The sequence below is a fragment of the Melozone crissalis genome, unplaced genomic scaffold (assembly GCF_028551555.1).
Source record: "Melozone crissalis strain CALT ecotype California unplaced genomic scaffold, PUWL_Pcris_2 ptg000027l_1, whole genome shotgun sequence".
Lineage (NCBI taxonomy): Eukaryota > Metazoa > Chordata > Aves > Passeriformes > Passerellidae > Melozone > Melozone crissalis.
Window position 1 is genome coordinate 76,189,813 of NW_026535805.1, and position 23,776 is coordinate 76,213,588.

General features: G+C 37.2%; 1 protein-coding gene across 1 annotated transcript in view; it reads left to right on the forward strand.

The window, feature by feature from the left end:
• The first annotated feature begins 14,595 nt into the window (after positions 1–14,595).
• Positions 14,596–23,776, forward strand: part of IMPG1 (interphotoreceptor matrix proteoglycan 1) — a 54,348-nt gene continuing 45,167 nt past the window's right edge. Inside the window, exon 1 of the mRNA XM_054279998.1 lies at positions 14,596–15,244. Coding sequence (XP_054135973.1) covers positions 15,178–15,244 — 67 coding nt within the window. The 5' untranslated portion in view covers positions 14,596–15,177. The remainder of the gene's footprint in view (positions 15,245–23,776) is intronic.

The following is a 23,776-nucleotide window of genomic DNA, read 5'->3' on the forward strand; positions in this document are numbered from 1 at the left end:
AGCCCACTGAGGGGAAACATTTCCAACACAGAAAAAAATATTTCATTGATTCCTTTTTTTATTATTATTATTATTTTTGTGGACAGTAGGAGTTTTTAAATTCTAGAAAAATATTTAAGTTAACCAGGTAATGATGACAGCATTATGGGTCTTAATAATACCAGAGTACCGTGAATATTTTTATAACAATTCACATTAACTGTAGAATCATCTCATGATGAAAACAGAACTGGCCAGCTAAAAATTCCTTTGCTGGTGTTTTTGTTCAGATTAATCAAGATTTGAAGTTGTGTTGTCTGATAACTGGAGAAACCCCCCAAAAAAAAAAAACCCAAACAAACACACCAAAAAAACCCACCACCAAAATACAAAACACAAGAAAAGTACTTCTCCCTTGCAAGAAAGAAAATCTATACCATTCTGATTCAATCCAGCCCCAGCATGCAACTTTTGAAGGCAGAGCTTGATCAGCAGCTGTGCACAAGTAGAGCTTTCCAGTTTTCAACTGTTTGTGGTCCTTCTCTTACCACTGTAAAAGCACAGTTTTAACACATTCATCCTTGCAATACTGCCTTGAGAGAGGAAAGTTTTATGGAAATGAGCTAGACTGATCAACAAAGCTCCAGATCATCAAAGGCTTTTAAGCCTCTAACTCCCCTCACTGCAGCCTTGGTGATCTGACCCAAGGACTCTGCTGAAGGTCATACAGTTGTCTGTAGATGAGCACAGAATTCAATCCAGCTTTCTAAATTCCCAGAATACTGGTCTAATTACACTTCCCCAAATCCTTATGCCTTAAGGAGACTGCTGAGATGATTTTCCTGTATGAGCAGTACTCTGACTTCTTACACTTAGATAGGTCCTATCACTTTAAAACTACAAACCCTTCAGTTGCAAAATTACATGGGATGGGAGCTGCTTGGTTTTACTTTGTTTCAATTAGCTTTAATGCTGCATTGGCCCAGATTATTTCAATTAAAACCTCTCTCAGCATTCCTACTCAGATAACAATTTTCTTTGTGTTTTATAAGGAGATACTTGCACACATGTGAGGCAATTTTTGAACACTCGCATTGCCTGCACCCACCCCAGCCTCTGCTGTGTACACCTCTTATTTCTTGAGTGCTCAGGTGGCCAAAGTGTGCTGAGTTGCAGTCTCTGATTTGGTCATTAGATGTCCCTGCGTGCTCGGTAGGATGCTGCAGGAGGTGTAGTCCTGGTAAACAACACAAAGCTGAACTAGGTCAGTTCTGGGAAGTCTGCTTGTTGTATTTATGCTTGATACTATCCTGTTAACAAGTCTCCTCTTTAAGAAGGCCTGTTGTTTACCATTTTGAAGATATAATCCAGCTGTTTGCATTTCCAGAAATATCAGCTAGCTAATCCCAGTTAAACAGCATTGTTCCTTCTGTTCAGTAGGACAAGATGCCGTTGATTGTCCTTTAAGTTAGCTCTTGCAGTTTGTCCAGTTTAAACTAATAGCTTTACCAATGAATATTAAAGATGCAATTGGCTTGTTCATGTGCCGTAAACATATTTGTACTTTCCCCATCCCTCTCAGTTGAGTCTGTGCCTTTGTACAGCTCTGACATTTGCTCTCTACTCATCTTCCTTATGCAATATGCAGTGTTCAGAACAATTAAGTCATTTCTGTGGGGAAGAAAACCTTTTGGTTTTCTCATAAGTAGATTCTGTGGGGATGAAAGCCTGTTGATTTTCTCATAAACTGTGGTTTCTCATTAGATGGCATTTCTGGACTCAGCAATTTTATAAGCAATTCCCTCTCAAATTTAACTACAAATTAGTTAAGCCTTAAAAAATATGCAATAAACCTTAAAATACAAACTCAGGCATTAAAAACTACACCCTGATTCCCTTGAGACTATAAATAACTTCAACAGGAGCACCTACTGCACAGTTAGAACAGTCCCATTTGCATTACATCAAAAGAACTGATATTATCAGTTCTATCAACAGAAGGAATGCATTTTTGTAATGCACTCAACAGGAATTTTCAGAATTGACCATCAATATCGAAGTATCCATTCTGTATTTGTGGATGTGAAATGTTTCACAAAAACAGGGGTGAAAAGGAGCTTTTCTTCTCTATCAGGTGGCCAAATGAATGAGTGCTGTACAATATTGTTGTATTCCCTAGTGCTTCAGTAGCTGTCATTTAATTTCACACATAGTCCTTTCATATTATGAAATGGAAATTTACTCAAAAGCATCAGAATTCCCTGATATTAAACTTTTTTTCTCTGTAAATTTAACAAAAGCAACAACTGTAGAAACTTTTCTACTTGCTTTCCTATAGCACTGAAAGAAATTATGGCGCTCTGATGGGAAGTTAATCTCTGCAATTTAACGAACATATGCATTCTTATTTTTTCACTTGTATTGTTTTATGTATTGTGAACATGTAGGACTGTGTCAGTTTCCCCACCCTCGACAAGTACCTCAGCAAAAGGATTTTTAGTGAACCTTTTGCTGCTCTTTTCACTATTTTTATGTTCCGTATAATATGACATAAGTAAACTATATATTATAAAAGAGGTTCTGAGAAAGTGAGTAAGTGTCAGCTACATTCTCATTCTAAATTTGCACCAACCTTTGTAAAGGTCAGATGCATTTTGATTCCTGTGTAAAATTTTTAAGGTGTCTCTGAAACTACAACCTACTTTTACAATCCAGTCACAATCCAGAACAAATACAAATCGTGAATCCTAGTATAAATAGGATGCTAAGGCAAACTAGCAAACAAATTGCTAGTTTGCCTTAGCATCCTATTTATACTATGTCATTGACACTTATTTATCATTCTAAGATTTCTACCTCCTTAAATCATAGCTGACAATTTAAAAAATCTAATACATATATAATGTTGAAGTGGAAAACCATAAACATGTGAAAGGAATGTACCCAGGGCTACAACACATGCATGCAAGCTACACTCTGCTCAAAGTTGATTGAGTACATTTTATGAAACTGATCATTTTACTTTAAGTCAATCATATGCCATTTGGTAGAAATCAAGCCAAAACATGATGGAATCAAGTCCTTTGCACACAAGTACACTTGGCAGACTTAGTTACAGGACCCTTCAGATTATAGCTCTCCATCTGTTGTGTGGTAATGGGAATTAGAATAAAGCTAATTTAAGAGCTGAAAGGCAATGCACTTTCACTAAAAAAGCACAAATCCAGTCTACTAAGACGGTTACAAGAAGACTCAGTAATGCAAATATAAGATACTTATCTGCTCTTTCTGGATCTGTGCACTTTTATGGAAGCAGAATCTTTGTTTCCTTTCAGCAGCAGCTCTGTCTTCAGTCTCTGCAAGTTTTCAAAAGAACTGTCTGCACTCATATCTGAGTTCTATAGAAGAAAATTATTAAGTCCCTTGTGGGACTTTTCAGTTAGTTTTACAAAACACTTAAACTGACAACTATTCTACAGCACACTGTTCTTTGTGGAAAGTAATATAATTTAATGAATGCAATAAAATTAAGCATGTAACATAATTCACAGCAATTTAAATTTATGTGCCATTAACTGCTTTCCTGGAGAAAAGCAAAATATCATTTGAAAACATTTCTCCTCCATTGTGAATAAAGACCCAATTTTGAAGTAATGATGATGCATTACAGAAAAATTTCTGTACTTTTTTGAAGGCTCTATGATATTGAATAAGGAGTTCTGTATCTTTGCTTTATGCTTCTCAATCATCCTCATGGCGATGGCCAATACTTTGTCTTACATAAAAATGTTATTTCTGCCAGGTAAATCACTTATGCTTAGGTCTAGGTATATGTAACCAGCATTCTTCCTCACAGTGGATTCCATTTTTTTATCCAGTCTGCTCCCATGAGGCATGCAGCACACATGGCTCCAATATAGCTTCTACAAATCCAGTAGGGAAATGTTTTCATTCACCAGTTTTCCTTATTTACTTGTTTTGCTGTGAAATTTGATGGGTAAGCACTGTTTCCAAGGTACATCAGGAAATCAATGTCAAAAGTCTTGCTGGGAGAATTCTAATGCATTTGAAATTTTTTAACATGATACTTAATCTATCTTACCTTTGTTATCAGGAATCTTGTCACATATGTGATAAGACTTTGTTACTGCATTAGAAAATTGAATACTGATCAGAGGCTATTATATATGATAAAAATTTGATCAGATTGTCATACTCTAGCAGAAAAGAAGCCAGTTTCTAGATTCAAAGAATTACATTATGGAAGAACATGGAGTACATTAGCTCTCTTTCATAGGAATAGTGACAGTGGTCCTTTTCATGGATTTGTAAAGTTTATTTAAGATTGAACTCAGTCCATCTCTGCATTCCTTTTTCCTGGTTTTGCAAAGTTCTAGGATATTTTAGGTAAAAATTATGTTTGTTTCCTGAGCCATTATATATAAAATTATGTTCCATTGCTTTCTAGCATTTCTATTTTTCTCATTGTTGCTATTAAGTGTCTACTACTACAGGACCTCCTACTTCTGTCTCTACTTCTTCCTTATGATCCTTTTTATTTCACCACAATATCTGCATTCCAAATTCTTTTAACTTTGTAGGTTTGTTGGGGTTTTTACACTTGCTTTCATATTATGCTTCTGAATGAAGACCTGGTCATCATGAGGGATTTTTTCTAATCAGAGTGTGATTTTTTCCTAATCATTTTCATAAGTCAAAGAACTCATTCTATTAATCAATGTAAGTTAACTTTTCTGAGCTTCATGAGTCCCAATTTGTTTGGAAATTTTATTGATAGATAAGCTATACTTTATAGCACACAGAGTCTAAAAAAAAGATATGCAATTTTCTCAAAAGTGGCCACTGATGTCTTCATATCCTAACAGTGTCAGATTTTCTGTGTAAGTGAGCATCTCACCCTTAAATTCATTCTCTGGCATAAAAAGTGTCCCATATTCAGGACATATCCTGAAACTACAGTCCTAGAAATACCAGCATGGGAAACTGCCCCTCTTGCCAGTTAGAAAGTCTGAATATCAACAATTTGTATTGCACCCTGCCCTATATATCTGACCTGAACCCCTGACCTGGAATTTGGACCATCCAGAGATATCCCACAAACAAATTCATGAAAGCCCTTACTGCACACCAAAACAAGATGCTTAATAAGTATTGTTCTGTTTTAAAGTCAGCTCTCTAGCTTGCATTACTACTAAGACACAACAATACCAGTTCAGGAATTTTAGCTTAGTGAAGTATTCTCTTGGATTGTTCCTAAGGTGTTGGATTTCCCAAAATAGTTAATACCTTCCAGCCAAAAACAGAGAGCCAACTTCAGCACTAAGATATACAGACATTTTTTTCATGTATGAAAATGAGAAAACGGGGAAAATATAGGGAAAGAAATAAAGGATTAATATTAATTTGATAGTTAAGGTAGGACAGAATACTGTTTTCACATTGCTCTTTTAAGTTTAGACAATAATATGCTTATCACTTTCCTTTAAGATAAAGCCAACATCCTATGAAAAGAATTCCTACAAATCAAGACAATTTGACTGATGAATGCCTCAAAGGTATTTGAGCAAATGGGCCTCATGCAGAGTCTGCAAATAATTTTCAGAGAAAACTCAGGTCCCAGGAAAGCAGGAACTTCTTCACATGTCATGACCACACTTACTCACGTGGATACTCTATAGCAAGACATGACAGTTTCTAAAATCCTGCCTGGGCTCCCTGTGAGAAACGCTAACTTGGGATTTCATGGGTTCTGTGCATTAAATAAGGATGACCATGCATGTTTTAAATTAGTTAAATCACTTACTAAATCACTGCTAAAAAGTTAATATGGAGCTTTGCAGTTCCTGGCTGCTTAATTCTTTTTTCCTTGTCTCTCTTTTCTGAGCAATGCTGAGTGTGTGCTGCTACAACTAGCTGCACATAAACACAGATGGACTTTTGGAACTGCTACACAAGTTACAGAAGTTCTCAAAAATGCACATTCAAACTGAAAACAGAGGCATCTGTGGTAAAAGGAGGAAGCACAGGGCAGTGACATCCCTCCAAAGACACTCCATTCATTTTCTTTCATCCCAAGTTATTCAAGCTGTTTGAGGGGATAAGGTGGAGCTAACGCCGAGTCCTCGTGTGAAGATAGGGTAAAGAGACCTGTTTGTTTGAAAGTGCTGGTGTAGAAAATTCTCCTGGAACATTTCCATGGAATCTAGCATCTAGGAAAGCATCTGAGCCCAAGAAATGCTTCCAGCCTGGTGAGAATGTGAGCAGTTTCACAAGAAATACCTTTTTGCAGAAGCAGAATCCCAAACAGATCTCAAACAGGCAGCAGTAAAACAGCTGCCACTAACACCTGCAAGACATGGTATGATGACCTTCAAATATAGTGTGATAGTAGCATTTATGTGTTGCCAGAGTGTTTATGAAAGTGGGGCTTGTACAATACGCACACAACATCCCTATTCCACAACAGCTTCTTATCTAAATAGACAGGCAGATAAAAACCAGAGAGAGGATTAAACACACAAAAAGGGCAAGAGGAGTAAGAGCTGGCAAATTTCATGTCAGCTCACCTACTTTTGTATATTTGTCCTTTGGGCAGAGTTTAATTAGTAAGGGATTACTTGACAAAAAGACAGATGACAGGGGACAGATATTAAAGATGGCCAGAGGGAGGGAGGAGAGGCACACAGAAAGAGTCTGGAGTTGGGCTGAGCTCAGAGTCTGTAAGAAATGAAGCTCAGAGGGTTGCAGAAGGTGGCTGCATGGCATAGCACTGTTCCTAGCTGGAACTGTAAAAAGCAGTCAGATGTGTATGTGTGAACTGGATGGGGACAGAGGCACTACCCTGTCTTGCCTCTAACAAGTGCATAGCACAGAGGCAGCCCTGAATTGGTAATAAGGACACACAGCCAGCCAGAGTGTCTCACATAGGTATGAGGCTGTAAAAAAGTTGCTGGTTTTAACTTCTTCTGTGCCAGAATCAGCCTTGAACTGGCTCCTCCAAAACCATTTGTCTGGCTGATCATCAGTGAGATGCAAAAATCTGCTGGATCCCAGAGGGGGCCTCTTCTCTCCTGTCTCAGACCAGAATGATGAGGAATCCCAGTTCACTGCTCAGTTATCTCAGGGTAAGGTGAGAGGAACCCACATAACACATCCTTTTCTATCAGCATTGAGCAGAGCATCAGGCTCAGCTGACAACAGAGCCTGGTTTCTGAAGCCTGCATCCTCCAGGGATGGCACTCATTGCATTGAGGCATGAAGAAGCTGGAGCCACTGTGGGAACCTGAAGGTAGCAATGGTGAATGAGAAATTGAAATTAAAAAGATGTCTGAAAAGGAGCTAAATAAACCCTCATGTTAACACAATCTGCTGGGAGGTAGAAAGAAGGTACACTGCAGTTGCTTATTTTTGCCTAATAAAAGGTAAGCTGTTTGGCCTTCTAAATTTTAATTCTCTGGTGAATTTTGAAGACAGGAGCTACTTGTGTATTGCTGTAGCCATCAGTGACATGCAGAAGGAAAGATGGGGGACCTGCCAGTGGATGGTGGTATTGTATAAGATAAAAGAAGCAGTTTCTCACTTCTTACCTTGCCATTATCTACCAGGGGTAGCCAATAGACGCTACAATCCTTCACTCCACTCTTGGCTTTCAAAGTAATGTACCACAGTGGGCTGGAGAGCAGCTTCAGGCTGAGACACAGAGGAGATGAGAAAACTGCAGAAAGAAACAATGAAATTAGGAGATGGAATGAAATAGGAAGGTCAGAAAGCAGAGAAAGCAGATGGCAACACGGGGAAAAGGGACCAGACGAGAGGCCAGATGGTGACTAGGGGAAAGAATCAAAAAATGGTACTTGGACAAATAATTGGTTGGAAAATGTGATTTTTAAAAATTGATACAAAATATCAATCAAAGACTGAGAATTTAGTGTTTATTCTGGACTGGAAGGGAAAGAAAATGGGATTTGTGTACAACAGATTTTCTTCTCAGCTCCTCCCTTCCTGCCAACCATATGCCCCATCAGTGTATCTCAGGATGCAGGTTTTACACTGGAAGTAACTGAATCACAACTGATCCTTTATTGCGGAAATACTTTTAAACTCCCATCTTATGACTTTGATCAATTCTTGCATTCATTCCTGGGGAGGAGTCATCTTTAATTGAGAATTTGTATGTACAATGTTTTTTGAAATTTTGAAGCCTATTCTAGGAAATGATGATAATAAAAATCTAAACAGGTTATTAACACCATTTCTAACAATACACAAAATTTTACGTCATCGCAGAATTCAGTTCCAGAAATGAAGGAATTCTGTAATATTTTTCTTCCTATTCAGACTAAACTTTTCCTTCTTTGAAATGTAATTCAGCTTCCTAGACTTCTAATTGTACATGTAATAATTCTTCCTGCTCTGTGTGTATTATACTCTGAAATCTTTGTGTATGAACATATTTGCCACATCAAAGAATCCTTTTGAAAATACTGTTTGGAGCTGAATGTTGCTTACAGAGGCCCTGCAGTAATCTGAAAAGAGTGTCATAGAATGAGAGTATAATGAATGGCTGAGTGAGCAAGGGGCCTTGCTGATCACATTGTCCAGCCCCCAGGATGACCAGGGTCAGCTAGAACAGGCTGCTCGGCTGTTTTTCCAAGAATGTCAACATTACAGCCTCTCTGGAGACCACTGTCCCAGTGTTCAATCATTCTTATATTAAAAATTTCTGTTCAAATAGAATTTTTTTAATATTTCAGTTTGTACCCATTGCCTCATGCCCTTTAGCTTGGCAACACTGAGGATCTGGTTCTGCCTCTTTATTCCCTCTCATCAGGTATTTTTAAAGGTTGTTAAGATTCCCCCCTGAGTCATCTCTTCTGAAAGCTAAACAATCCCAGCTGTATCCAGCATGCAGAGTAATACATGTATAATGCATTTGGCCTTGTGGAATAGCACACTGAAACTGCAAACACTTCCAGACATACAAATCTGCAAGAAGGGGAAAATAAACCTGGAAGTGAGAGGTAACTGACATCTTCATAGAAAAACAAGGTCACAACCTTATTAAATTATACATAACAACTTCTCTAGCTGCTTAATGAAAGTGAAGAGGCAATTTTTAAGTATGAGAACAACTTTACAATAACTACTTTTGGAAACAATAAAAATATACCCATCCTCACATAAAATGGCCAAAAAATATTCAATTTTTTCTATTTGAAAGGGACACCAACTGAGAACTCATCTAATTGATATTTCCCTTAAAGCTTTTCAATACCAAAATGAGAAACAGCAACTGAGCAATAAAACCAAGAACTATAGCATGGTTTGAAAGAGAGAAAATGTTTCCATAGCCGTAATTTGCATCACCTACATTTTCAAAAATGCATCTATGAGATGCAGATAAAGCTTTGTTGGCTCAGAGGCCTTCAGAAATAATGGAAATAATAATAATAATAATAATAATAATAATAGTAGTAGTAGTAGTAGTAGTAGTAGTAGTAGTAGTAGTAGTTCACTTAACAGAGCAAGATAAGGTAACATGGGATACAAGGAACAAAGCATGATAGGAGTAATGGCAGTGTCACACTGTTATAATGTTATAATCATATAATAGGTAAACCATAAGGGAGTTTATTGGTGGTAACAACAACATCAAAATTAATTTGTGAGATTCCATGGAGGGAATCAGCAGTACTGGGAAAACCAGCCTCTGCACATACACAGGATCCATTATGTACACAATGATAGCATGATACTGTCAGATCCTAGAGACAGGATTCCATCAAAAGCATGAAACAATCTTGTCAGACGAGGGGTCAGTACTTGTACAGTTGACAGACAACCTGCTTCCCAAAGCAACTCTGTCAGAAGAGGTTTTTCACAGCATTTCTCTGAGCTCAAACACAGTAGATTACTAAAAGCAACTGAAGCAAAAATTCCGACAATATACATAATAATAGTGTTTAATTTTTTAAAAAAATCCCAAGCCTTGCCAGGTCTAATTAAAGGCAATCTCCACACTATTTCATACTTGCCTATATTTTGTTAAAAATATTGGAATTAAATTTTTATATTTACTTCTGCTGGACTATGAATTATGACAGCTACTTTGTTTATCACAGTCAACACATATAGATCAGGAAGTTTCAGGTCAGATCCTTAGGGGTCCTGATGACTGTCACCTGTCCCTTTCAGAAAACAATACCCATCCCTTCCTGAAAAAGAAGAGTAAGAAACTCTTAAGTAAAAAATATTTACTGTTTCCACAATAAAGATAAATTTCCATACATTTGCATAAACTTTTATCTCTCTGGGTAGGTTTTTAATATCTCTCCGTCTAACCACAGGCTGAGTGGCACAGAGCCCTGGAGCACACATTAGGGTTTTTTTGCAGGACCTTTTCAGAAACTCCTGCCTACTAGATCAGTCTTGTGCACAGGAAATACTGTCATTTCATATTTCACTCTCACATGGTAAATGTAGAAAGTAAAATCCTGATGAGCAAATGCAGACACTGTGGATGACAAGCGATAGCTACAAACTGTGAAAGAAAAAAGTGAACGCTGTTTGGCTAAGCAAGAAAGAGGAACTATTATCTTACACTCAAAGGGGGAAAAAACTAAGCTAGCATAAAGATACAATCACATACGGTACTTTAGACATCTCCCTCCTTGCCTTCTCTTTCACTGCTAATCATCTCCTATTACCACTTAAAGAAATTGAGCTACCAGCTTTCTTCTTCTGTTTTGAGAAAATATATGGCAAAAGACCTCATCTCCACAGGCTTTCTTCACGTAGAGACATCTTGGATAGCTTCATTTTTTTAAAGCTGATAACTACAATGTTCAACTTAATTTGCTACCCTGCTGAGGACAGATTTGTGACCAGTAAATCTGCCAGTTACTCTATCAGCTAAATCTAGAAAAATCCTTTCCCAGCATCAAGAGAAAAGCAATGTGCCAAGCCTAGGAAGAAATGTGTTTCAGCTCCTTATGACTCCCCATGATAGAAGCCTAAGGCAGCCCCACGAGTAACAGAAGGCTGTGTATTCGTAAGCAAGCAGGTGAATGATAATCTCCTTGGGTAGATGTACTGTAGTCTTTATCTCCATTGACTGGAAACTGGTCAGCTTGCAGGAAAAAAAATCATTTTAGTTCTGTTTAGATTTTGGAAAATACCAAAGTCATATCACTATCAACATGAGCATCATTTGTTTATCAGTGATCATCTTAAAGCAGGCTGAGCTATTTTCCTCATAATTATGCTGAATTACTCAATTACTACCATGGTTTTTTCATACCCTTATCTCCCTTGTCACACTAAACAGTATCTAAGTACATTAATCCTTTTAAGAGTGTAGAGTCTAAAAAAGTTTCAGAAGAAAGCAGAGGTAATGGAGTCCTGAAAGATATATCCTGAAAGCAGAGGTAAAGCAGTCCTGAGAGATATATTGACTGATAACTCATTGTGTAAATGTAGGCATGATACTTTTTCCTGTTCTAACTGATAAGGGGTTCTAGGACATCACAAATGTGATAGCAACAGCATAACAGCAAAGATTCTTGAAGGCCCCAGAGAAAGCTAGAGATATTTATGGATTGCAGTAGTCTAGGGTTATGTCCATAAAGGGGGATGAAGAGCTGCATTCATGCATCACATGCTTCAATTTTGTGCTCAGACTAGAATTCCACCATGGTCTCTGCAACTGCAGGACAGCAGAGCATCAGGCTCCTTGTTTTGGAGGAGAGAGGTGTCACAGAAAATAAAGAAGTTTTTTTTCAGCCTGAGCAGTAAGCTAGATTTTAATGGAAAGTTAGTCTGAGTGAGGGACTACAGCTCAGTGCCTAAAGGTAGTCATGGATGAGATCAAAGACTCAGTTAATCAACTATCTCGTCTGTGTTTATGGCAAATAAATGGATAAAGAAATAACACAAAGAACAGGAAAGCAAAAGTGACCCAGTTCCCAGCTTGCCTTCAGTGCATTTGACTGACTTTGCAGGACCTAGTTTTGTTGCAACTGGAAGAGCTTGTGTATCCCATTCCCAGATGGTTTTGCTGTTCAAAAATGTCTCAAATTCCTTCTCATTCTTAAAGGAAGAAAAATTTTATGATGTCACAATTAAGTTGGAAATTATTTTGTCTCAGCAAGCTGCCAAGACCAAAAATATAAAAGCTCAGGAAAAAAGTAGGCAATAGATGCCTGAAGATGAAATTGGGTATATTTCTCTTTTTTCTTCCATTTTACAAGAAAAACTAAGATATTCTCTTAACCTTAATGTAATTTGTCTTTCAGGCCATAGATTTCAAGGTTTGGTAATATTTCCTTATAGGGAAACCCTTCCATTCTTCTGATAACTTTCACCACCATCTCATTCAAATTTCTAGTCTTACTAGGCAATATTGCTGTTGCAGGACAAGAGTATGACACACGATTTCATTTTTTTAAAAGTTTTTCTTTCCATTTTATCCCTGCAGATCAGAAGGCTGAGAGACAAGGCTTGATTTGGCCAAATTCAACGGCAGAGAAGGGACCAGAAGAATCTAGGTTTCCTCATTTTTGCAACCAAAGGAAACAGCTTTAGTTGTATTTAAACAGCATATCAGTGATTATTCCAGGTATGTGCAGCAGTGCACTCAGATGACCAGTAACAAGTTGAATTTAACCCATTTCTAGACACTTGTTCTGGGTGAATGAATATTTTGGCTTCCAGTTTTGCCCTTCCCATGTCTTGGTAGAGTATTTGTAATGTACTATTGAGTTTCAGTAGAATTTTTTTTAATCACCTTTTAAACAATATATAATTATTGTTGACAGCAAACCAACTAGAAGAAACACTTCTAGATTAATTAACAGTGACCTATAATTAAACCCTGCAGTACTTAGAGATGGAGTGGTCCCTAGATAATATTGCTTTAGTTTTAATGAGTGTTTATCATTCTTGTTTGCTCCCCCTGTGGCAGTTATCAAGGTTAGTTACAAAATTTCTTAATTAAATGGAACTACAGGGAAGGTACTGTCTTAGCAGAAAACAGCTTGAAATATTCATGATTTAAGCATAATCTCAAAGTGTGCAAACTCCTGCCCTGCAAATTTTTAATCATAGTTTGCCTATAGAGCTCAATCTTTTCCTTAAGTCATATCTTGACACTAAAAGCAGTGCCTTATTTTAGGATTTTTCTTGTTCCTTTATCTCTGAAAGATAATGTGTTATTAAATGTCTGCCTTCTCCAACATGTGAATGGCTCAAAAATACCCTTTTATGTGAAAGCTGTGATATAGGATTTCTGATTCCTGGCTCAGGCTTCACTAACCAGTTTCTAGAGTAATTAAGTAAATCTCTTTATTGCACATTTTCAAAATGTAGTCTGACAAATTAGATTCCTAATGGAATTAAAGGATCACATTCCTAACAAATTCCATATGGAGTTTGGTACCCAGAGTGCTCTGAAGAAATAATCTTCCTTTCACCAATTCCACATTCTCAGATGACACCAGAAATGGCACATTCCACCACCCTGAGAAAAATTCTCTTTGCTTCCAATTGTTGCAGATTGAAAGCTGAAGTAACTAAAAATAAGGTAACGTATGGGGGGAGCTTCATCTTCCAAATATAACACCAAGAGAAATGTTTACTAAAAACTACCTGCTTCACACAGGTAATATTTCTATGATATCACTATATACAATATGATTATTATAGGTAAAATATGCAAAGACAAATATTGGCACTGCTAAAGAATGATCCTTATATAATAATACATCTTTCTTCAGTAGAAATCCTAATCATCTCCACTGTTGCTTTGCATTGTGCTGCTGGCAAGGTATTCTAAATTTTGTTTTGGTATTATACAAGGTATTCTAATTTGTTTTGTTGGATCAATAAAACAATGTGCATGAAAGTTTATACACTAAAAAAAAAGCAAATCTTATGTGAACCCAGCTCAGTCTGCACCATAGCTGATCTGAGTAGTTGAAATCGGGCAATCTTGGAAAGGGAGGGAGGCTACCATTGTTTAAATCCAGAGTAAAAATAGAATACTGATTGGGTTCAAAGGAAGGTTGTTCTTAAAGTAACTTGTGCTCACAGATTCTTGCTGGCAGTCGAGATACTTCTTATGTTAAAGCACTGGGACAAAAAATTTTAAGGGGGAGAGACCACTAGAAATGCCTACCTGGTAGCATTTTCAGGTGTAATGCAACAGTAAAAAAGGTATTGGAAAATAAAAGCGTAAGTATGAAACACCTACACTGGCCAATATGTAACTGAAATAGTTATGTGTGAAACTGGAGCAGAGCTGTTTGAACAGTGTATTCAGCTGCTGCCAATTCTTGGCCTAGTTAGAGCTGTGTGCTTGGAACAGCATTTCCCACCACTTTCTTTTTTCCTCCCACCATGCAGCACTTTCCCTGCCCCAGTCACAGTTTGGCATCAGATTGTGCCAGCCCTGAACACTGCTGCAATTCACTGCTGAGTCATCACTTCACCCCTGTCACACAACATCATCATCACTGCTCCAACAGGAATATTGCAACAGCAACCCTGTGGTACAAGGGAGAGAGGATTCCAAGACATGGGCGGTGGAGGAGATGAGCATTGAATGTTCTTTCAGGAAAAAGCCATCCTTAGGGAGTTCTCTGGGGTTTGTGGTCACTGGTTTGGAAACAGCACCATTATCTCTCCCATGTTCACATGCCATATCTCCAGAATGCCCAAAGGATCAACAATCCAAGCAATGGGAACTAGAAGAAACTTCCGTTGTTTATCATGGTGCTGTTGAAGTCTCCTGGGGTTGACAGATGCCGCTCCAGAAGGTTAATGAGATGAAGAAAGCTCTTCCAGCTGGACCGTAAGAGGGATTATGTCTGAGCAGCAGATAAACAGATTATTCCAGAAACAGACACTGCTTTTTTTTAAAACTTCGTCACTCTTGTCTTACCACTCCAGTTCCCCGAGCCAGAAGTGTGGGCGTCGGAGGATTCACCCAGCTCTTGCACTCTGGCACCTGTTGCACTCTGCCCACTTGCAATTCCATGCAGTCCAAGGCTGGAGACACCTGAAAAATAAAGACATTTGGGGATTTTAGTTCTCTAAGAAAATAGAATTCTTCTAGTTGACCAAAATTTTCTTGTTTCCTGCATGACTGGTCTTGAAAACTGTGAATGATCAATAGACAGCATGCATTTGAAAACTGGATTAATATTTTTGATCATTTGCCTTGCTCTCCAAGTTCAGGGAAGCAGAGGTAAGTTCATATATTGATATATAAGGTTTAGATTAATTTTGCATTGCATATGTTGAGAAACAAAATAATTGCAATATCAAAAGTTTTCCTATTACAGAATTTTTAGTGTACAGTGTGGTGTTTTGACAATACTACTGGAGCCATTACAGTTACTGATACTGCTATAAAGCTGAAAAAGGAAATATTGACGTTATTTCTTACGTGTGTTTTGCAGGCTTTACAATATCTATAAGAGATGAAATTTAGCTGCATTTTACCTGAACAGGTTCTGTAATGAAAAACAATATTATCTGTGAGACAAATATATGGAAATTTAAAAAACGCTGAAATATCATCTCAGTGTTGATGTGGTTGAAGATGGTCTTTCATCACTGAAATGAAGAGAAAGTAACAAAATATATCTGCATTTACTAGTAAAGACACTTATTCTTAAATGTCTTAAATTATTATTAAAAACAACTTCAAAAACTTCTAGATGGACAAATTCTGGAAGAATACACCATACTGTCAAATATACAGAAATGGCAGTACCAGTATAGATTAATGTAATAATAACTATAAAATTATTTTCAAGAAAACAGAAATACAGGGAACTAATCTGTACTTAGTACGTCAGCTAATTCTTGCTCTACTTAGAAACATTTAAAAGTCCACAACATTTATAAAGCTACTTCAACAACAAAAAAGAAAAGACAGTGATATGATTTTCCCTGGTTAGTCCCATATTCAAAAGATTTAGAGCTTTGGGGAATGCATTTAATTTTGGAGAAGATTTCTCATTAAATTTTTCATCTATACTTTGATATTTGCATAATTGAATTAAAAGCTAACATTACAACTGCTATGTGTGCTCAAGTCAATGACCTTCTATTTTTATGTCAGGCCTGTTAATTAAAGGCAAAGAATGTAAAACTATAAAAGATAAGTCTCCTCAACATTATCTAAATATTTGTTAGGGAGACAATATGAAATATAGCCTGCTGTCAATACTAATTGGAAAATTTTATTTACACATTTGGGTTTTTTAAAGAAAACCCAAATTTTAAAGAAACTTCTGCTTTTCTTAAAGAAAAACAGAAATACAGACCACAGTTCTTGTATCTCAGTTAAATTATGTAAATCTTCTCTAGTGGACAAATAAAGAACTGAAAAAATCCTTGGGAAAATATATAGTTAGCACTAGAATTATGTTTTGCGGCTCTTTAATTTTACTTTTAGATTCTATGCAAATGGTTTTATTTAATCACTAATGATATTTTGGAAATGTGGCAAAAAATGAGAGAATGATGATATTTCATGTCTGACAAGAAAACAAGTTTTATCAAGATGCAATGGTTTTGCATTTAAGTTGAATATTCTGTGATGGAAAGAGACAGAATGAATTCCAGGCAGTTCATGCATGCTTGATGGCATCATTGCAGTCCCTATTTATAATTACAACTTAGAAAGCAATAGTGGTAAAAGTGGCATCTCATAGTTTCATCAATTGCAAATTGTGATTGTAGACTACAATACACTTTCCATAAAAGACCAGCAAAATAATGTGGGACTATCTTGACAGAGAGGAATACTAAATAACTAGAAATATTCCTTGCCATCAGTTCTATAAAGTGCAGGTGGTATGCATGAATTGCTCATTAGGGCTCATAACATGGGAATTTTGAGACCTCTACAGTTGCTCAGATTTGAAGTACATGTAAACTGTGACAGACTAGGAAATAAGAGACTAAGATATAAAACAGCCCCATCTTAAACAAAAAAAAAAAAATAGAGATCATTTCTAAATATTTAAAGGGTTAGTCAGTTGTTTTTTTCCTCATTAAAAACTAAAATTCAAATTGTTTACTCACATTTATATTTAACAAAAGGTGGGTTAACAAATATGGAGCTTGCTTAGTAATGTTTTTTGGTCCTTCCTCCCTGTCCCTATTTAAGGGCCCATAGAGTCCTTCCTCCATCCATTTGGAGGCTCTCCAGGAGCACCTCCAATTCCACAGTAAACAAACAGGAAATTGTAGAGAGCCAAATAAGAGTTACAGTACTGAACTTTGGCCATAACTTTGCCACTGTCCTGACAGAAATTGTCTCTAGCAATGAAAAGTGAAAGTAAGAGGGATTAAAACTTTTTGACAGCAAAAAGTCTTTGCACACAATCTGAATAGTAAACTCCTGAACAGCCAGACTAAATTCCAAAATGCAGAGGAGCTCTGAACTCTCAGAACTATGCCCTGATGCTGGGTGCATCCTAGCACTTGATACTGAGAACATAGAGGGCCAGAGCGTGTTCAGGGCTGTTTTGTGACATTTTTTATTCAGCAAGCAAATATCTGCTATTTACTCAGCCATTACTTAGGACACAAAGGCTTTGTGTGTGCTCTATGAAATCATTTTAATTTATTCTGACTCACCCCTTCCCGCTAGGCTGTTCTAATTCCACAATAAATGTTTCAGATCTTCATTACTGTAATTGCCCTCAAAAAAAAAAAAAGGTTTAAGCAAATTTGTGCCAAAGGAAAAGGAAAATCAAGGAATATAAAGCTTCAAACAAAGAAAGAAAGCAAGATGTGTCTGCTTTTTGCGCTAGGATTATCTTCTACTCTCATCCATAAAATAAGAATTATCATGTTAAAGTTGGCTTTCCAGGATGGGCTTATAAACTTATGAAAAGTAAGACTTTTCCTTTTTTCTCTCCTTTCTCAAACAAATGTAACACTGCACTATATATGGGATTTGATCTTTTCTGTTTTCTGGCTAAAAGCCAAACTGCAATATAAATACTAGGCCATTGTCACTGAATCCTAAAGATTAATTCCAGGAATAGTCACACTTGTGCCATAGGGATTGGTGAACTGCATGTGAATGAATAGCAAAATATGTGAAATTTTTCTCAGAAAACACCCATGGACGAGATGGTCAATATTAATGATCAAAGGTTTTCTCCTTCTGCTGGAACATTAAGTTACAGGCTGTAATAAAATAACTGGGAGTCTTAACCTAATAGAAATGTGGAATGTTCATGTTCATTTTTCAGCTAATTTTGGAGTCTTTGTTGTTTAAGCAGTGCACTAAGTGACATGGACAACACCCATCATGTAGCAAACATGGTTTCCTTTCCGCGAGACAGCTTTTCTTCCCCAAAGGAAGAAATGCATTCTCCTGCATTTTGATGCTTTGAAATATTTTGAATATGTTTTCATTCTTTTTTTTCCTCTGTCCAACCTAGTCCCTTTGGGATTAAAATTACTCTTCTGATCATTCTCTGTCGCATAATTCTTCCATGTTAATCAGAAATTAGGTGCACTATCTTGTACACTCCGTGAGGTTTGTACTTTGTAAGCCCAACTGTGTTTCAATTTCTTCCCCTTCAGAATGTGTGGTCTTGAACAACACACTTCTTAAAAAGAAAGAAATATCTACCTGCTTTCCTATATGTGTCTGCTGGCATTTAGTCACCGTCAGCTGCTGTTTACTAGACAGAGACTTCAGAACAGTAACCTGTCTGAAAAACACAAGATTAACAATCATCTGGGAGTACCCTGGCACCTGCCACAGCGTAGGTGTGTTTAGATACTGTTACATAATTGTAGCATGCCTTATCATTGTAGGCAAGCACAGCAGCAGTTTCACCCTCACCTGCTCTGACAGAGTGCGCTGTCATTCTCATTTCACAAAAGCATGAGGGCCTGAGGTCTGACACACAAACTGAAGCCCTGGCTCGTAAGAGGCGTTGCAGTCATAGAGCAGGACAGCAGCAGAGGTTGCTGGGCTGATTCTGGTTACACAGACATCTGCAAATCAGTAAGACCCAGGCTCACAGCTACATAATTAATTGCACTTAGGCCACCATGCTTGTCTTTCCATTGGTGAGGTTCTACTGGCTTCTAAAGTGCTGCTTCAGTGAAGAGCCAAAATTGCCTTCTTCCTGGCCACTCAAATGTTTCAATAACTCCCTGAGACTTTACCCAACTTTATACTGACAATCTTGGTACCCCTGTTACCTGAAATACTGTTTTTAGTGGCTGTGTTGCAGGTATACCTTTCATACATATGACTCAGCACAGATCATAGAAACCCCAGGAGTTTCAGGCAGGAAACTGCAATGCACACATCTTTAATTTTGTGATCTCATGGTGATGGCACAAAATGAAGACATTTCTATTTAAGTTCTTCCCCCTTTCCTCTTCTCCCTCAAAACTTGATGAGTAAATTGTCATGCTTAGATCAAGAATTGGATTAGGTGTCCTCCAAACCAAACTTGGTCTATGCAGTTTGATACATAACTAAGTTAAGTAAGGTTAAGTGCAAGTCATGCTCTGTCAAAATGAGGTGTAGTCAATTAGCCAGAGACTGTAGATTGTACTGCAGAACGAGTGACCCCAAACTGTAAGGAAAATCAACCAGTTCCAATTACACAAGCTGAAGTGAAGAGACGACACTGGGGCTTCTGGCGCCAGATATCCTAATTGTTATCATACAGTTACCTCAATAAACTCATTCTGCACTGCAACTCTTTGTCTCTTACTATCAAAACTGTTGAAGTGTTGATGATGTTGACAAATGTTGAAATGGCAAAGCATCACTGGAACTTGAATTTATTCTGTCGCATTGACTTTCTCAGAGAAGGCTGTACCTCTTGAGAATGACTAATCAGAAAATTAAGAGCAGAGGTGCTCAGTTGAGTGTTTCATCACTGCCAATTGGATGCACCCCTCCAAGAACTCAAACATTTAAGGCATTTTCTTGCATCCTTTGATATCATATCCATATGAATTAATAGAACAGCCTTTCAGGTCAAATGCTTCTAAGCTGACCAAAAAAATAGATACATGTTTCATACATGAGCATTAGAACCAGTCACTCTTCAATGCTGTTTCTCGTACAGGTTCTGGACTTCAAGCAGACTGTTGCAAGATTCACAATCTGGCAATGAAAGCATAGATGGCCTTTGATATTTTTATGTATTCCAGCAGCAGAAGTGAGCACAGCTGATGAATAAAAATTTTCACCTTTCTGTCTGAAAGAGAATGTAACCATTTCTACCTTTAATGACATATTACATCTATGAATACATGAGTTTCTTACTATGTTTTTGTCAGGCTGCAAGAAAATATGTCAAAATCATATGTTGACTCAAAGATTTCAGCATGCTCAATATTTGTGGTGTGTACAGACAGCATTTATTGTGAATGTGGCTTCATCATTAGTATATGACAACTATATTCACAAAAGCAGGAAAATCTTACCAGTTGCATGTTATGCTTTCTATTCTCATCTATAATAGGTAGATAATATGCTGCAATTATTTTCCCATGAATTGTATAATTAGTATAATTCAAAGAAGTTACTAAATTATCTACTCTAGAGAGAGAGAGAGAAAACTGTTTGTCTAAGGCCCATGCATAAATTTCATCAAAATTGTTCCAAATTCTTTGTTTCTTCCTGAAGATGGTTTTCAATTGTATTTCTTCACTTGGCATAGGAAACCACACAGATATGCATGAGCAGAGAAGGAGGGCAACAGCTGAGGAATTCTGATATCTATTTTACCTTCCCAGTGTAAATGACTTGTAGAAATTAAATTCTCCACATTTATTGAAATCCAAGAGCACATTAGCTGACTATGATCTTTGGTACCAAAATGTAAATCCAGGTTAATTTGAAGGGTTCTGAAAAAGAACCATTACCTAATGTCATCTCCTAGCTTTGAACATAAAACCATTAAAACAAAAAATTTTGGAGTTTTTATTAAAATTTGAACATTTACTGATGGCATTGTTTATATCACATATTTCTGAATAATTTATCATGTTCTTCTTCAGATTTATTTCCATACATGGTTCTGAGGTGTAGGTTGTTTCATTATAATCAAAAACTTTATATTTTTAACATAAGGATTACAATAGGATTGTATCAAAGATTCATGGGAGACTTACCTTATTAGAGCACTATGTTAACAGTACCAGATTTTTCAGCTTTCATAGACATTTGAAGAAGAATTATCATGTGTTTCTGACAAGAAGCAGAATGTATGAAAACCCACCCTTTCCCTGGATTCTTGAGAAGGAAGTCCCTTGGTATAGATCTAATTTTAAAAATTAACTTAGCCTTTGAAAGGTTGAAACTTACAGAACTTACCTATTAAGCAGAAGCCTGGAACTCCTCTCCTGTGTCATAGACAGCTTGAGTGCAACAGCTTCTGAATATGTGAAGGTGCTGTTTTGTCATGCTGAACCCCAGCAAGAGACACAGGGATCTGGCATATTTTGTCTTTTGTATAAAGTCTCCACTGCACAAGCAGAGCCTGGCACCTCCCTGACATGCAAAGGTGATGCTGAATCTTGCATAATATGAGATATTAGTATGTACAGGAAGGGTTCTATAGTGTGTAGCTATCATCTTTGCAGTTCTTGTACAGAAAGTTCACAAGCGAATTTTAGCCAGCTAGATGCAGGATCTTCCAAACTGGAGGCCTGAACTGTCCCCCATAGATACAGAATTGCCAAAATTAGAGATCCAGGCCTTATTCCACAGGCAATGCTACTGTCACACTTAAGAATGGAATTTACAAAGCCAACATACCAAACAGTAATTACAAAGCTCATCATTGTCCATATTCATTCTGAGAAATTAAAATTACTTACTTTTATATATATGTCTTAGCCCCCTTTCCTTTTTTGGAAATGAAGGCATTCTCAGCCACATTTCCTTTTCTACTGAAGCTAAGCATCAGTGTCAGCAGCTTTCACCAAAACTTCCCCAGAGTAGTGTGCACTGCCCTCTTACTCAGCAGTTCACTGGCAAGGTGCACTAAACCTGAAGAAGTGAGATCCAGAGTGAGCTCCCCTCTGTGCCTCAGCTATGCAGTTACAGACCAGGTAAGCCACACCAGGGTGCAACAATCACCATGGCTGAGTGCCTCAGGAATTCCTTTCAAAGTTCCTGTGTGCATTAAAAACAGCTCAATAACATATTGGACAGGAAGATAAGTTCATGCAAGCCATATAACCTTGGGTTTAAGGGCATTGAACAGACAAGACCTGAGCAGATTAAATATTAGCATTAATTTTTCTAGTATGGAATCACATACCCTAAACTTTTCCAAACTGGGTCTTTAAGTTTGGAAACACACTTGGAAATGCAAAGCAAACACAGTCAAAGTAGCAGTATCTGGCAAAGCAGCCCTGAACATCAGGAAGAGTAAAACCTCCACTTTCACATCTGAATGGGAAGATAGAGATTGCTGCACAAAGGATGCCGGCAGCATTTGTTGATAAAGTCTTGCCATGTATTAATCTGTCCCTGCTCATCTAAGCCACTTCAAATCCATGTAGACTCTTCCCATGCAACAGACCTGAGGAAAAGAAGCCATGGAATAAAAGATTTGAAAAGGAATGTGAGGAGAGGACATGTCATGGGCGCACTAGCTGTCACTGCTGAGTGACATTAGAATGTGGGATCCCCACTGGTGCCATGAGGAGAGTGCCTGTGGGTGAAGAGCCCTGGTATTTCCTCTGTGTACTTTCTATGCTCCATCTGGTGTCTACATGGATCAGCCAACTCAGAAATCTCAAGATCAACTTTTCAGGACTAGTTGTAAAAAGCACTAGCTGTGCTTTTGTTACTGGCTCAGTTATCAACAAAATGTTAGCCCCACTATAAATTTAACCTCAACATATTCATGGATCTTTGCTGAATTAACCTTCCTGATAAGCTTTCTCCATTTTATTTCAACATTTCCCTTTACATAAGCCTGGTCTTTTAGTTATTATTTTATTGTGCAGGCAGTATGTCTCATTTATCAATCAAGCATTCCTCTCTATCCTAAGAAGATCCACTGATTTTTCAGACTAATCTGCTTTTTCACATTTCAAAACTTTTGATGATTTTAATGATGAATTATTCAGACTTCAACAATCTTGTCACCTTGAATTTTGCTATCAAATCTTTAGCTATCATATTTTTAATTATTCTCTTAGTATTTGATGGCATCTAAATTTTCTCAGGACAAATAAAAATAAATGTTTTGCCGCAAAATAATGCTGTATATAAATGTTCCAAAGATCATCTACATTCCTGAAAAATGCAACTTTTCAATTCAAACTCCAAAATTTGAGGCCTTCCAAACCTAGTACTATTAACAGAGAGAAATTAGTTAAGCTGTATAGAGAAGCATCCACTCCATTTACACTAAAAGGTATGAATAAGGCCCTCTTGCTCCTTTGCTTATAAAAGCAAATTTAAAAAAAAACAACAAAAGCTGACCAATTATCTGAATAACTTTAAACTCTTTTTCTCTAGAATCCATTTCAACAGTGATTTACTTTTCCCTTTTTGACATGCAGATTATTAATAATATATAGGAATTTTTGAAATCTGCTCCTCCTGCCTTGTTGTTTCAGTTAGGGTACGAATTTGTTAATTCAAGTCTCAAGAGACACAGAGAAGAGGCCTGGCCTAATTTCGAGAACTTCAATTTTTTAGTATGTGAAATGAACATTATTTATCTGCCTGAAACCAAAACCTGAAAAGCAG